We start from the raw sequence: 15,266 nt of genomic DNA, 5'->3' as shown, positions 1-15,266 counted from the left end.
TCTCGCTCCCACTTACAAATCCGGTACGCTCATCTGTTAGCGCGATTAGATTACCAGGTTCTGGTTTCTTACTAGTGAAGTATTATATTCTTTGTTTCTTACCAATTATCATTCATGTCCTTTTTAATGCATGCATGTCGATATGGTTATTATCCTGACGTCGATAAAAATTACACAATACACATCATCACTAGGCCAAGAACATAACCTAAAAACAGTTTGCAGATGGAGAATTAATATGGTATTAGTTTAATATTATCAAAATTGAACGAACGAAACTCCCCAATCTCAATATGACAATGGGAAGGTGGGGAAAATCAGGAGCCGACATAGTGTGGTCACCCTACTTGATACATTTGTATGAGAAAAGTTATGTCTGAATATCTTTAAAACCAGGCAACGAATATAAAATATTAGATGGTGGATATTTAGTAAAAATTTTTACTACGTTTTACAATTGTTTTAGAATTTTAGCTAATTTCCCCCTACTAATGTGCTTGTTCTGCTGTTTAATTAGGAGCGTTACGCACAAAACTATCGAACACCTATCTTCTATCTCTAATGCACACGTATGTACTGTCAACCAATTGGAACCCTAGGCCACTCTACAACCATGTCAAAATCACAAACAGTAAGATTTTTCTTACAATCTGATTTATAACGTCACTATGACATAGTTCTACAGGGGCCTAGGGTTCCCATTGGTTGACTGTACTTATGTATAGTGCATAATAGTTTTTTAATCGTATTTTCTCTGAAACTTCCTATTTATCATCAGTCACTGTTGTACTGAGCCTGGCTGAAACAGCGTAAGTGCGTTTTCACAATAAGGACGCCATCTTTGATTATTTTTTCCTATGAAATCCTTCCGACTTCCGATATCGGATCGGATAGTGTGAAAACGGACTAACACTGTACTTTCGTGCAATTCCTAGAAAATACGATGGATAAACATTTCGGTCTATTTATACACATAACTGTAGGTAAATTACGGCATCATCGGCTCCAAACATTTTTCGAGTGTACAATAGATAGATAGGGACAATCACCTTGTCCGATTTTTTTTAATGCTTAACGCCCTTTGGCGGATATCACACTACCACCGCTATTCGTTGCGTAAAGACCTACCGCTCAGTATCTGAGTACCTCGTACAGTCAGCCAAGAAAGTGGTTTACCATTTTTCGACTCTATGTCAAACACATGAGGTCGAAAAGTGGTAAATCACTTTTTTGGCTGACTGTACCTCTTCCATTCAGCTATGCACTTGACCAGTCAGTATATGCATCAGTGAACTTGACCCTGTATCATCGAGTGTAACTAGACATTCAAGCGCTCCTTACATCTAGCAGTGTATTTGGCCCTACGGTCGGGCACAGCCCAACTTTCTAAGGCAATAAGTGGAAGTAGAATGATAACCGCCTTACTTTATCTAAGTACACAAATGTCTGACACTTATGAACTTTCGTACGTACACCAATTAAATAATATCTAACTACAACTAAAGTCTGGGTGACCCAAAGCTACAAAAATCATCCCTATACACATGTAGCATTATGTACTACTGTACAAGATGCAGAAAAATCGAAAATTTTAGCAATTAGGTACAGCCTAAATTGTAGCTTGAGTCAGTCTTAGATACAGTACAGATATGTCACATTTAGGTACATGTAAACTGGTAATATAAAATCACATGGAATGCTTACGATAAAGACATTAAAATTACAGAAACACCTGGTGGTACCCGACTCCTCGCAGTTGCTTCCGGCAGGTCGGACACCTCTTGCCGCTGCTCCTCAGCGACTCTCTGATGCACTCGAGGCAGAAGACGTGACCACAAGTCGTGGAAGCTATGGAGCCTCTCCGCAGATTTTCCAGGCAGATCGGGCACTCACCGAGTTGCTTACCGGGTGATGACTCGGCGACGCCATTCAAGCTAGTGTCCGGCTGCACTTGACTCACTGTAGCATTTTCACCGTTAACATTTGATACGTTTTCAACATTCACAGGTGCCGTGTTCTCATCATTGATTGATAAAACATTTTCGGTGTTGGAGGGAGCGCACGAGTTTTCTTTGGATTTCGTTTTGGTGTTTTTCTTTTTCGTTTTCTTCCAGGAACAGGCCTCATGGAGGCAGGTGAGGAACTGCTGTAGCTCGTTGATGGCCGTTGAAAATATTCCGTTCGAGCTGGTGTCCGGGGCGGCGGGAGTCTGGGACACGATCTGCACTTCAGGGAGGTCTTCTGCAGTAGAGTTGTTTGGTCCCTCTATCCTCTCTTCGGAGACAAACTGAACTTCCTCGTTCCACGACGGAGCTCTAATGGGGGCGTGTCGTGACATATTAATGGGTTCTAAAGCTTCTGGCACTTCAATGACTAGATCAGACTGTTTCGTTGCTGTGGCGGTTGCATTTTTATTAATCGCTCGCAGCACAGGGGAAGTGACTGAGTTAGAATGCGCTTGTGTGGTGCAGGTGTTATCGACACAAATTACGTCAGTGGAGGTCGTCGCACAAATGTCGGTCGAAGGTTTTGATGACTGCATCAGTGAAAAAGGTACCGTGGGCAGCTCTGGTTCTTTTTTGGGTCCGCAGTCAGAGTAGTCGAGTATTTTCTCCTTTGGCATAAATTTATCAAATTGAATTTCACAGAACTCGTCATCTATGGCAATAACATCATTATTGTTATTCATATCTTCATTCATTGCTGTTAGTATACTATCAGTATATTTATTAGTTTCTATGTCTCTATTTTTTAAAGGTGAGGAAAGATCTAATTGATCTTTCTCCTTTTTAATATTATCCGTTTCCCATATAACTTCCGGTAATTCCTCATCTTCGTCTATATCAAAATTATCACAGTTCAAGCTTTCACTAAAGTGTTTGTCGTTTTTCATGATCGTTTCGTTGTCAGTGGAGGTGCTGGGCAGCGGGCTGAACGCGCGCTTCATGTAACCGACGGGTTCCACCTTGGGACTTCTGCCGACTAGCCTATCGATTTTTTCGTAAAGTTTAAGCCGTTCAGCGATCTCATTGGTTTGTCGATTGAATGTTGATTTGGAGATGCTGGGGCCGCCGTACGGGCCGCGCCGGGGTTTCTTCTCTGGGGTACACTGCTCTTCGTTTTCGTCACAGTTGGTGGTGCTGGTGATGCCATATTTGTCCCCTGTGAAGACGTCGAGACTCTTGGGGGAAGGGACTCGTGGTCTCTTAGTGCAGTTGACAATGTACGGGACGTCACCTTTCTTGGGCCTCCTCATGGGCCGAACGGGCGGCGGCGGCGGCGGCCCGTTGGGGAACAGGGCCCGTATGGTGGTCCGGATTTGTTTCTGTGTGGTGGGGGAGAATATCTCGTCTACTGGCACCAGCAGGTTGTCTGGCGTAATGGGCCGGAAGTTGGGAGCGTTCGCTTGCTGACGACAGTTCTCTTTCATGGACGAGTCCTGAAATGTAAAGACATTTTCCTAATAAACTGCAAATACATATAATGAGAACGTTTTCATCTTTATTATTGCCAGCATGTTCAAAACTAATAATAAGTACATTAATGATATCGTCAATGATAAGAAAATGATATCGTGGGAAACAATCTTTTACCGTTCGAGATTTAGATCAATTTCTGACTTGAAATACATATCTGTTTCGCGAAATCTTGTCATTTTCATTGTATAATATCTTACCCATGCCAGATTTAACGGTGAGTCCCGTGATATACTGTGCACTTCTTCATCGGCGTTGGTGTCAGACTGCCCATTGCCGGCGGCACCTTGGGTGGCTTGGATGGACCAGTCCTGAAAATTTGCGAGGCAATGTTTATAAGCGGGTCCATACAGATGAGGGACTTAGAGCACCTCCTCAGAGCCTCAGCGCGCGAGTTTTCCTCGGTCGAACGTTGGCTCATCTGCATTGGACGTTTGTCGCGCGAGCACATTGTACTTATAACTCTTATAAGGTACTTCTTTAGGCGTGGCGCGGCTTGCGGCCCGCTGTTGTCTAAAACGAGTCTATTTTATCCCATACATGAGACTCGGGAAAACGCCCGTTAGTTTAAAAATAAAACCTATGTTTAAGACCTAAATATTTATGAGTCTAAAATATTTGTTAAATGTATGGACATCATTAAGGCTATTTTATCGTTTAAGGTATTAGGAATTATTTATTGAACAGGTGCCGTAGCCGAATGGCATTTCTGCGACGCGACACGAAAACGAAACGCCGCGAAAGGCAGTCTGGCTCTGTCACGTCAATACGCAAGAGCGATAGAGATAAATATGGCATAACAAATGGCAGCGTATAAGGATAAAAGAGCAGAGACCCAGAGTCGTTATTAGAAACCAGCCGATAACTGAAGTTGAAAATGCTAAAAATCTTGGTATGATACTAGATGGACAATTAAGATACATAGAACACGTAAATATAAAAATAAGGAACGCATTTTACAGATTAAAAGTTCTATACAACATTCGGAAATACCTGTCAGAAAAGGTCAGAGAAACATTAGTCAGTCAGGTCAGAGAAACATTAGTTCATTAGTAGACTGCTGTCTATAACCAAACGATGCATACAACGGGTACAGAATGCCTGCATACGTTTCTGCTATGACGTCCCTAAAAGAGCCCATATAACACCTTACCTTAATGACAGAAAAATGCTGAACATGGACAATCGAAGGCGTCTTCACTTAGTCTCTACCGTCCGGAAGATCATAGAGTTCCAGAAACCGTGTTATCTTTTTGAGAAACTGAAATGGGTTCAGGATACTCGCCTAAAATTACTCAGAAGATGCACAAAACTAATCATTCCACAGCACAGGACTGCATTTTCCAGAGGGGGTTTCAAATACGCTGCTGCCAAAATTTGGAATGATTTACCACCTCCCTTGCGAGAGCCTATGTCGTTTGCAAAGTTCAAACAGTTAACGCAAGCATACCTCCTAGAGACCCAGGCCAAATACCCCCCTCTTAAGTAAATGTATTTAACGTACACCTGCATATTAAAATTTAAATTAAAAACAACCAAAAGTAGTACACACACACACACACACGCACGCGCACGCGCACGCGCACGCGCACGCGCACGCGCACGCGCACGCGCACGCGCACGCGCACGCGCACACGCACACGCACACGCACACGCACACGCACACGCACACGCACACGCACACGCACACGCACACGCACACGCACACGCACACGCACACGCACACGCACACGCACACGCACACGCACACGCACACACACACGCACACGCACACGCACACACACACACACACACACGCACACGCACACACACACACGCGCAGAATCACGTTTTTTTATAAATATTGTTCTCGCCTTACATATACCTCTGTAGTGATCACTCTCTCAAGTCTCAGGGACCAGTTTGAAAACCAGCGCCAGGCTACCAGGTAGCCTAGCACATGCTGAAACTGGAACCCATTTGCCATTGCTCGCTCAGGTTTTTAATTTTACTTTTAGTTTTTAGTATTATTTTATGTTATAGTTGCCTGCAATTTATTTTAAATAATAGTATTGTAGTAGTTATTAATATTGTATTCTATACTGTTTTTGGCAAATAAAACGATTCTTATTCTTATTCTTATTCTTATAAATATCTACGAGCGTTTCGTTTCGTCAGCGTTTGTGCCATTCGGCTACGTACCCAGGGTTGTGTTCAAAATGAGCGGCGTTTTTCCGAACCTTGGTTATCATGCCACGCGACCTACCGAGCGGTCCGAGCAAAATTGTATCTATACCTATAGTATAGATACACGTGAATGAATCTGTTTTCATGCGACCGCCGCTGTCGTTCGGACTAAAGCTAGCCGTCCACAAGCCCGTATCGTACGCATCGCATCGCATTTCGTTTACTGATATTGACGTACGTGCTGACTTGCTGAGGGGATCAGTGGACGCACTTCTGTGATTTTCTATAAAAATAATACTAAATAGGATGCGTGCGATGGACGTATACCATATAGTAGACGATAAGCATAAACAAATCTAAGAACCTCCTGTTCCTATATATCACTTATTTGTAATTACGAGGGCTGATTGGAAAGTTCGCGGCCTGACCATTAAAAAAAAAACTTAGTTTCTTTTTTCTGCCGTCATTTTGAACTGTCATTATTTAGTTGTCATCCCGCGAAATTTTAATCAAATGCAATATTTTAAAATAAGCTTTTCCTCTCATTTAAAAATACGTGTAAGCAGTTTTTTCACAATGGACAATTTGGAGCAACGTGATGTAATTAAATATCTTCATAAAAAAGGATTGACTGCGAAACAAATTTATGAAGATATGCAGTGTACATTAGGGCAATCCGGTCCATCATATACGATGGTAAAAAAGTGGGCAGCTGAATTCAAGCGGGGACGAGTCAGTATCGCAGATGACCCTCGCTCCGGGAGGCCAACTACTGCGACCAATCCAAATAATGTGGCAACTGTATGCAAAATGATAATCCAAGACCGACGGTTAAAAGTGAGAGAAATAGCCGACATCGTAGGCATCTCCTATGAAAAAACTCAAAACATTATAGTTAACGAATTAGGGTTTTCCAAGGTGTCGGCGAGATGGGTTCCAAAGCTCCTTTCAGTGGAACAAAAAATCACTCGTCTAACAATTTCACGCGACTGTCTAGACCTGTATGAAGCTGACCCTCAAGACTTTTTGGACAGATATGTTACTATGGATGAGACATGGGTCTACCACTATACGCCCGAGACTAAACAGCAATCAAAACAGTGGGTTCGTGCTGGATCTCCGCCACCCAAAAAGGCAAAGGCCATTTTGTCGGCAAATAAAGTTATGGCATCAGTGTTCTGGGACGCAAAGGGTGTAATAATGGTTGACTATCTCCAAAAAGGTACGACTATAAACTCGGACTATTATTGCGAACTTTTACGTCGATTACGTCGACTTTTACGTCGACTTTGAAAGTAAAAAGACCTGGAGTGCTGACAAAGAAAGTTCTTTTCCACCAGGACAATGCACGCGTGCATACGTCACTAAAGTCAATGGCAGAAATTCATAATTGCGGGTTTGAATTATTGCCGCATCTGCCTTATTCACCCGATTTGACACCATCGGAGTTCCATTTATTTCCAAACTTAAAAAAACACATGGGTGGTAAGAAATTTTTGACCAACGACGAGGTCCAAGCTGAAGTGGATACCTATTTTGAAGGCCTGGAGGAATTTTTTTTTAAAAGTGGTATAATGGCTTTGGAATCCAGATGGAATAAGTGCAAAGACCTTAACGGGGACTACGTAGAGAAATAAAAATATTATAAAAAAACTTTGGTTTTGATTTCATATTTAAGCCGCGAACTTTTCAATCAGCCCTCGTATAATGCAGTCTCGTCATGATGCCGACAATCAAAGCTAACTTAAATATTCTTCACACGATATTACTGCTACAAGTGAAAAACTAAAATGTTAATGAAATAATAGCGTAAGAAAAACTAAAATGTTAATAAAGGAATAGCGTAATGTTATTAGTAGGTAATTGTACACGTTTACTTGGTCGTGTTAATAGTTTGTCCATATGAAGTCATTTTGACATTTATATTCGTTCGAAAGAGATAAAATTTAACTGATTTTTGCCAAGTTTTACGCATTTTTAACACTTATTACGCAACCAAGAACCCGCCTTGAGGGCACTCGTGAACTTTGCCCGGATGCCGGAGAACTCGCTGGGCGGGTTTTCTCCATATAAGCGGGCGGTTTTAAATTACGACCGGTTTCTAACGTAGTGCGCCAGTTTTTGTCTGGTTAGTGAATGTGTTGACATAGAGTTTTCTACAAATATAAATGCCACATTGACTTTTTCTAAGTCAGAAAGGTGCAAAACTGTAATATTTGTGTATATTGTGTTAGTTACTTTATGTTTCATGAATAATTACTAACGTTGTTACTGTTTTTAAGTCGTACGCGGCAGGATCTTGATCTACGACTGCACCCGAGTATTGGCGATTTCTGAAGGTTATGAAAAATATTAAATAAAACGTAATTAAAAAGGTTAAATTTAATGATAAGGAATGATCTATTTTACAGGAATAAAAAATGTCACAAAATATGTTTGAACAATCAAAAATAATATTTAAAAAAAAACTGAAACAAAAATTGGAGAGAGCAGATAGCGTTGCGTCCGTCCTCAAGTCCTCCCGGCTCGGAGCGCCCAGGATCGGAGCGGCCGCTCAATGGGACAAACCATAGGAGGGGCGCCAAAATGACAAATGATAACCCCCCTCCCCTCCCCCAAAAAACAGCATCCTTTGCGAGTTTAGTAAAAAAACCGGTCAAGTGCGAGTCGGACTCGCCCACCGAGGGTTCCGTACAAACTTTCAAACTCCCCAGTTAAAATAATCTCATGTTTTCACATAACTCTAACGACTTGACTAGAAGACAAAAGTATAGGTACTAATGAGCATTATTGTGTATAGCGCCATCTCTCGGTGAATTCGCTAACTAATTTGCGCGACCATAGTATGTTGGTTTTTCAGGGATTATTCTTTATAATGTTAACCGATTTAAACAATTTTTACTTTATTGGAAAGAAGATGATTTACGTAACATCTCGTATTAATTTGAAGTACTATATATATACATCCGCAAAGGTGGGTAAATTAAAAGTAAAAATCTGAAAAGTTTTTTGTTAATTAAAAAAAAAGTTTTCAAGATACAAACACGATTATATTTTTCCTGTAATATTTAGCATAAAACCAATGTTTCCTAAAATTTTCATAATTTTTCGTTGGTAAACTTCGAAGATAAGGGGGGGGGACGGTATTTTTTTTTACATTTTCCTTCAAAATTCTTTTTTTTTCCACAACAAAAAAATTATAAAAAATAGTTTATTTACGTTCAATTTGAGCTCTTTCTAACGATACCCCACTTGACCTAGTAACTTGAAATTTACAGTTTGCCCCCCTTTCATTTTGGCCATTTTCTACAATTAAAATTAATAGATTTAAAAAAATTATACCTTCTATTCGTAGAGGTTCACAATGTTCACAACTATTCCAAATTTGAAGTTGATAGCATTAGTAGTTCTCGAGATATTTAGGAATGTGACAGACGGACAGACAGACGGACAGAGTCGCACCATAAGGGTTCCTGTTGTACCTTTTTGGTACGGAACCCTAAAAAGGTAAACAAATTGAGAGCTCGGGCCGGCGCTGCCCAGGATAACTATTTTAGCCTGACTTTATGAAATGTTATATTACATATTTTCTTCTTTACATCCTGTTACTGTTACCCTCTGCTGTGGTTTTGGGCTCGAATCATATTTTTCCATTTACTCCGGTCTTGGGCAGTTTGGGTAACCTCCCACCCCATCCCTAACACCCTGAGTTCTTGCTGAACCGAGCGACGCCAAGACGACTTAGGGCGGCATGATTCCGCTTGCATGTATAATTATATCATGTTACACGCGCAACGTTATCATTAACTACGTAATGTGTAATGCCGCGTAAGAGGTTTCATTTTATTCTAATCAGAAGTTTGATTTCACCTGACAGCGTATTGTTAAATTAAATAGCAGAAAACAACTCGTAACTGGTAAAACTTACCAATTCTATACTATCGTCATTCTTCAAGGAATTTTCTTGTGGATTATTATCAGTTGTATTTGTGTCTTCAGTAACTGCAACAGCCTCTTCTACATTTATATTGGAAGTCTCTTCCTGATTCTCAATAGTTGATGCACTCTGAAAAAAAATACATTCAAAATCTAACTTCTTCCATTCTGCCATCTGTGAAAGTGACATTGTACTAAGTATCGATATAGGTACCTATATCTTATTGGGTGTACGGTCAGTCAAGAAACTTTTCGACTCTATTTTTGAACGACAAGTGCATGCACGAGAGAATATATTTGTTACCGTGAATCGTGAATGATTTACTTCTCTTTTTAATCCATATTCAAAAGAAATTACGTGCCACGGAAATAAATATGTGCAGAACTATTTTGACCAGCTGACCTGAGGGCCGCCATCCTGCTGAGCAAATTTGCTCGGGCGAGGCAAATGTGCGCGCATGAGTACTGCCTCAATTTTGAGCTCTGTCCACTAGTTCTAGAACTTACCAAACACATAGACTTGGACAGCGTTTCCTTCTCCACCTCTAACTCTTCAGCCGGCAGTGGCAATGTTTCCAGCGGAGCAGCGCCTGCTGGCGCCTCTGGTTGTTTAGCCTGGATTATGGGGCACTCTTGTGGCGGACTGACTGATGCTTCTTGTGGTAGCTCCTACAACCATAGACGGAAAATATCATCAGCTTAAATTTTTTTGTCTATTCCGAGAATCTATTATCGGTTTGAGACTGTTTTAAGGTGCCATATATTTGCAATTTCAGCTAATCTGGGTCTAGTTACAAACCCATATGTTGCTGTGTATTCCACAACCAAGTAGATACAGAAACACAATCATATTTATGTAATACAATGGCAAGGCTACAGTACAGTGTACAGCTCAATAAAAAAAATAGCAGCGCTTTAGCGAATACAAGGAACGCCAAGAAATAAAGTCAAAAGCTAATACTCAAGACAAAAGAAAACTCAGTAGAGACTAACCCCGTTATTCATAAACGTACACTAAAGTTACCAAGCCGATAAAGTTTGTTTGTCCCTTTCCGACGTATTGGTGTGATAGAAAGGGACAAACGAACTTTATCAGCTGGATAACTTTAGTGTATGTTTATGAATAAGGGTGTAAGTAAATTAATACTAGTGGCTTTTTGAGCTGTAAACATTTGTAAAACAAGTCATTATCACCAGTGATCAGAACTATGGGAGCAAAACTTTAACAAAACTTGCTAAGTGGACATTATAGAGTGCTTAATACAGCCCTGAAAATATTAATATCCCTGTAGTAAAGTATTGTAAATCTTGGATTCAGGTATAGAATCAAATTTAATAGTGATCTGAAAATAATAATCTTGGTTTTTTTATTTTATTTAGGTCAGCTCTAAGGTTTTGTTAAAGTTTTGCTCCCATAGTTCCGATCACTGATTATCATAGTCAAATATCATTGGCATTAAACTCCACACACTTAATTCCCATTTTGGAAAATTCCCTGCTGCTGAATGGAATTGGACTGAAGCCAATTTGGACAAGAAAATTTGACTTAATCACAGATACTGGTCACGAGAATTGATTGAACGAGAACATCTAGATATACAAATGCATTGCACAAAGCTACACGAAGATTGCAGGGTACTATGCGAAGAAGCGAGAAGAAAGAAAAAATAATCTGTATTAATCATACAAATAAATGGCCTTAAAAGGATTCAAGCCCATGACCAGTGCTTTCATTGTCAGGGTAACTACCAGCTTTGGCTTGACCACTCAAAGGCAACAATTGTTACTCGAACACTTTTTACTTGTGGAACATTGCATCAATGGAAATGAAAATATTTTAAGCTTATCCGCAATAAACAAACACCACATGCAATCAAATAACCAAACAATTCAACAAACACAGTACAAATACTTTGGATAATATAATAATTGAACCAAGTGTTTAAGAATAAACTAATGGCATTATTAATAAGATAAAGAATCAGTATTATAATATACTATAAGGAATGGATAGTGCGTAAGAAAGTTTATGTACATGTGGCTATTAACACAGTAATTAGCTATAACATTAATAGGAATATGTAGACAATTCTTACCTCTGTTACCGTATTCTGTGCTGTTCTCAGTTTATTTTCTGAATTTTGCTGTTTATTAAGATTATAAGTGCGCCGTTTTATTTTCGTTCGGGCCATGGTTTGAACAAAAAAATGTTTTGTTTAAGCAGCGGCAACCTAAAGGTTAGTACCGGATTCAGAGATCTAAATCACAACTACATTTAAAAGTATACTGCTAGATCAAAGAAGTGTGTTATTTACTATTTGAGCAAATTTGTAAATAAATAAAATCTTATTTTATTGCGCGACGACATAGCACAGATACGACATACGAGTCTCAGGATTCTTCACAGATAAGTTATAAAACTTAAAACAAAAATAAACATTGTTTATGGTCTCAATCGATTACTAATCGAATAGAATCAACCAAAGAGTATAATAAACCTTTTGTCACAGGTAAAGTCTGACAAGCCATTTTGACCACTATTAAAAGAGGAAAATTTTAAAAAACGGCATGAAGATTGCCGCAATGTCGCTCCTTGTGGTCGACCCTTAACCGCTTATTAGACGGTCAACCGACCTTGGCACAAAAAAATGGAACAAAATTCAAATGTTTTCTTGGAATTAAAAATTCGCCCTACATCCATCCATACTAATTATAAATAGGAAAGTGTATGTGTCTGTTTGTTTGTCCGTCTTTCACGGCGAAACGGAGCGACGAATTGTCGTGATTTTTTTAAGTGGAGATAGTTGTGGGGATGGAGAGTGACATAGGCTACTTTTTGTCTCTTTGTAACGCGAGCAAAGCCGCGGGCAAAAGCTAGTACTTACTAATATTTCAAATGGGAAAGTGCGTGTGTCTGTTTGTTTGTCCGCCTTTCACGACAAAACAGAGCGACAAATAGACGTGATTTTTTAGGTGGAGATAGTTGAAGGCATGGAGAGTGACATAGGCTACTTTTTGTCTCTTTCTAAAGCGAGTGAAGCCGGCGGGAAAAGCTAGTTTTCAATAATTTAAGTGTTATGTTATGGCACTATTGGCACTTAATTACGGCTCAGCCACGACATTGGTCTAAGCGCGACAGCGGTGAGCGGCGGCCATACATTGATTCCGCCAACTTCAAGGTTTAAGAAAGCAAGGCACCCGTTTTATAGACAATTTGGCTGGTGAGTGCAAATTTGCCACTATTTTTAGTGCCGCGGTCGGTTGACCGTCGGTTAAGGGATCTTTTTATTATTTTTTATAATAGATTTTTGAGATAAGCACCTTTCCAGGATAACTTTTGATATCCAGTATAAAACAATTATTATTCTTATAAAAAGTCAAACATTAATGCTAGCGGCGACCGTTGTAGTCTTGACTCCATCAGTAGAAAAGCCTACAAAATGAGGGCAGCACCAGTCTGTCGTGTCGTGCACTAAGCGGAGCTTAAACAGGCTTAAAAACAACAGGCGTGAATAAAATTGTTTGCCGCCGACGTAGTATAAAAAAAAATATCACTACAGCTAAGGATGATTTATTTATACATAATTATAGGATTTACAATGTTCATACCAAATTCACACTAAGAATGGTACCTCGACTTTTTAGCGCCACCTATTAAATACTATCAGAACTATATTGATGCCTACAATTTTTTTTTTTTCAAAAAATAATTATGATTTAGGCAACTTCCAGTTAGCATGCATATTTTATCAAAGTTAAATAAAAGTTCTATATCTCACCCCCTCGAATTGTTCACACAATGAAAATTTTTATTTTTCATACAAAATGATTTTTATATATATTTTTTCGTTTTTTCTGTCTAAAACAATGCATTAAGGTATTTAAAGCTATTTTTGAGGATATTTTGATATTACAAGAATAATTTCGTTTGATTTTTAATAATTTTTATTTCTGTACTGTTGGTACAAGTCAATAAAATCCACTAAAATCAGTGTTTAAAACACCTAAAACACGAATAGTATGCATAAAAAAAATTAAGCTGTAATGTTATATAAAATTTTAGGTACACGAATACAATTAATGATTCGTCATAATATCATTAAAAAAAAAATTGTATGAAGAATCAAAATTTTCAATGTGGTAGCGACCCCTAAAATGTAACGAAAAAATCTGAAAAAAAATTACAATTATTTTTTAGTACCAGAGAACAATTTGAGGGGTGAGACATAGAACTTTTTAACATTCATAAAGTATGAATCACCCTAACTTCCAGGCTGCGAAACATCTGCAGGTTTAGTTTTGGCCAGGGGTATGCTTTTTTGTATGGGCTTTGTCAGTCCCATATTATATCGTTCTTGCTACAGCTTATAAATGTATTAATAAAAAACAACATAATTCTTTCAACAATTTAATTATCCTTGCACACAGCCTCATGACCTTATAAACGATATCCTTATATACTATAATTGATCAAGTTTCAAAATTGCTTATTTTACATATTTGATAAGAATGACAAGACAGTATAGAACAGCAAAATTCCATCCTATGAAGGAATAGCACAGATTTAAAGTGCTCTTACTAGAGCAACACAATAGCCAGCTATTTATTACATACCATTGCCGCGTTTGCTCCTTAGTTTTTTTTTTCTTCAGACACAATAGTTATATTGATATTACAGTTTACAAAACACCGCCAAAACAGTTTGTTGGCAGTTGGTTGGGTAGTTAGTAGGTGGGTATTAAAAAACGCGGCAATGGTATGTGAATTGCTGGCCATTGTGTTGCCAGTGTAACAGCACCGACTAACGAGCAGACTCTAAGTCGGTCTGCGTTAACTCTGCAGCATGTCTGACAGCATAAATTTCATTGACCTTTAATGTTTATGATAACACTTCCACGATCTGTGCAATAAATTTCGCTGCAGAGTTAGCTTGGCCCAACTAGTACCTATTAGGCCGCCTTTACACCTGTAAGTTACTTAGGTAAATCTTTCGTACGCAACTTATGGTTCCATTTACACTTATGAAAAACTTATCGTAAGTTTTGCTTATGGAAGTTTTGTGGTTTTTCAACTTACTGTAGTTTACATTGTTGCAAGCAACCAAAGTTGAAAAGAAAAAAGAACTACCGCCCTAGTTACCTTTTCGTAAGTCCAAAACTTATTAATTTATTTAGATAAGCTGTGAGTCGCTTCCGTAAGCAAACTCGTACCCATTTACACCAAGTTTTCAGATTACGAAGCTAGTCAAAACTTACCGTAAGCTGCTTACAAAAACCATTTAGGTATATTTGAAAGTTTTGCATAAGTCGCTCACATAAGGCACTGGTCCCACCGCGAGCTAGTAAACTATGAGCTATCGGCTATAAAAAACAAACAAAAGATAATCACTCCCGCGTCAATAAAAGAGAAACGGCGATGTTTATAGCTACTCGTCCAGCAGTGAGCTATCAATATCACCGTGTCTCTTTTATTTGCACGGGAGTGCTTATCTTTTGTTAGTTTTTATAGCCGATAGCTCATAGCTTACTAGCTCGCGGTAGGACCAGTGCCTAAGCAGTAAAACTCACAGATGTAAAGGCGGGCTTAAATAGATATAAAAACGAAACAAATGAAAAAGAATACTTCGATCCCACCGTAATGTACAGTCAAGATATTATTATTGTCTTTTACTTAGCATACCTTTGTCTT

General features: G+C 39.0%; 1 protein-coding gene across 2 annotated transcripts; it reads right to left on the bottom strand.

Moving 5' to 3' along the window:
- Window positions 1-472: 472 nt before the first annotated feature.
- LOC125241776 (E3 ubiquitin-protein ligase BRE1-like) lies at window positions 473-11,933 on the bottom strand. 2 transcript variants are annotated; one of them, XM_048150393.1, is made up of 6 exons: window positions 11,675-11,933; window positions 10,086-10,247; window positions 9,571-9,708; window positions 7,907-7,975; window positions 3,677-3,787; window positions 473-3,439 (listed from the first exon to the last, which is right to left on the bottom strand). In XM_048150393.1, exons 1-6 carry the CDS (start codon window positions 11,768-11,770, stop codon window positions 1,721-1,723), a joined length of 2,295 nt encoding a protein of 764 aa, XP_048006350.1. In that variant the 5' UTR covers window positions 11,771-11,933; the 3' UTR covers window positions 473-1,720. The 2 variants fall into 2 exon arrangements, with proteins under 2 accessions (XP_048006350.1, XP_048006351.1); XM_048150394.1 differs by lacking the exon at window positions 7,907-7,975.
- Window positions 11,934-15,266: the final 3,333 nt, after the last annotated feature.

This window comes from Leguminivora glycinivorella, chromosome Z (genome assembly GCF_023078275.1).
Source record: "Leguminivora glycinivorella isolate SPB_JAAS2020 chromosome Z, LegGlyc_1.1, whole genome shotgun sequence".
In the NCBI taxonomy this organism is placed as follows: Eukaryota; Metazoa; Arthropoda; class Insecta; order Lepidoptera; family Tortricidae; genus Leguminivora; species Leguminivora glycinivorella.
This window is presented reverse-complemented; position numbering and strand designations above follow the sequence as displayed.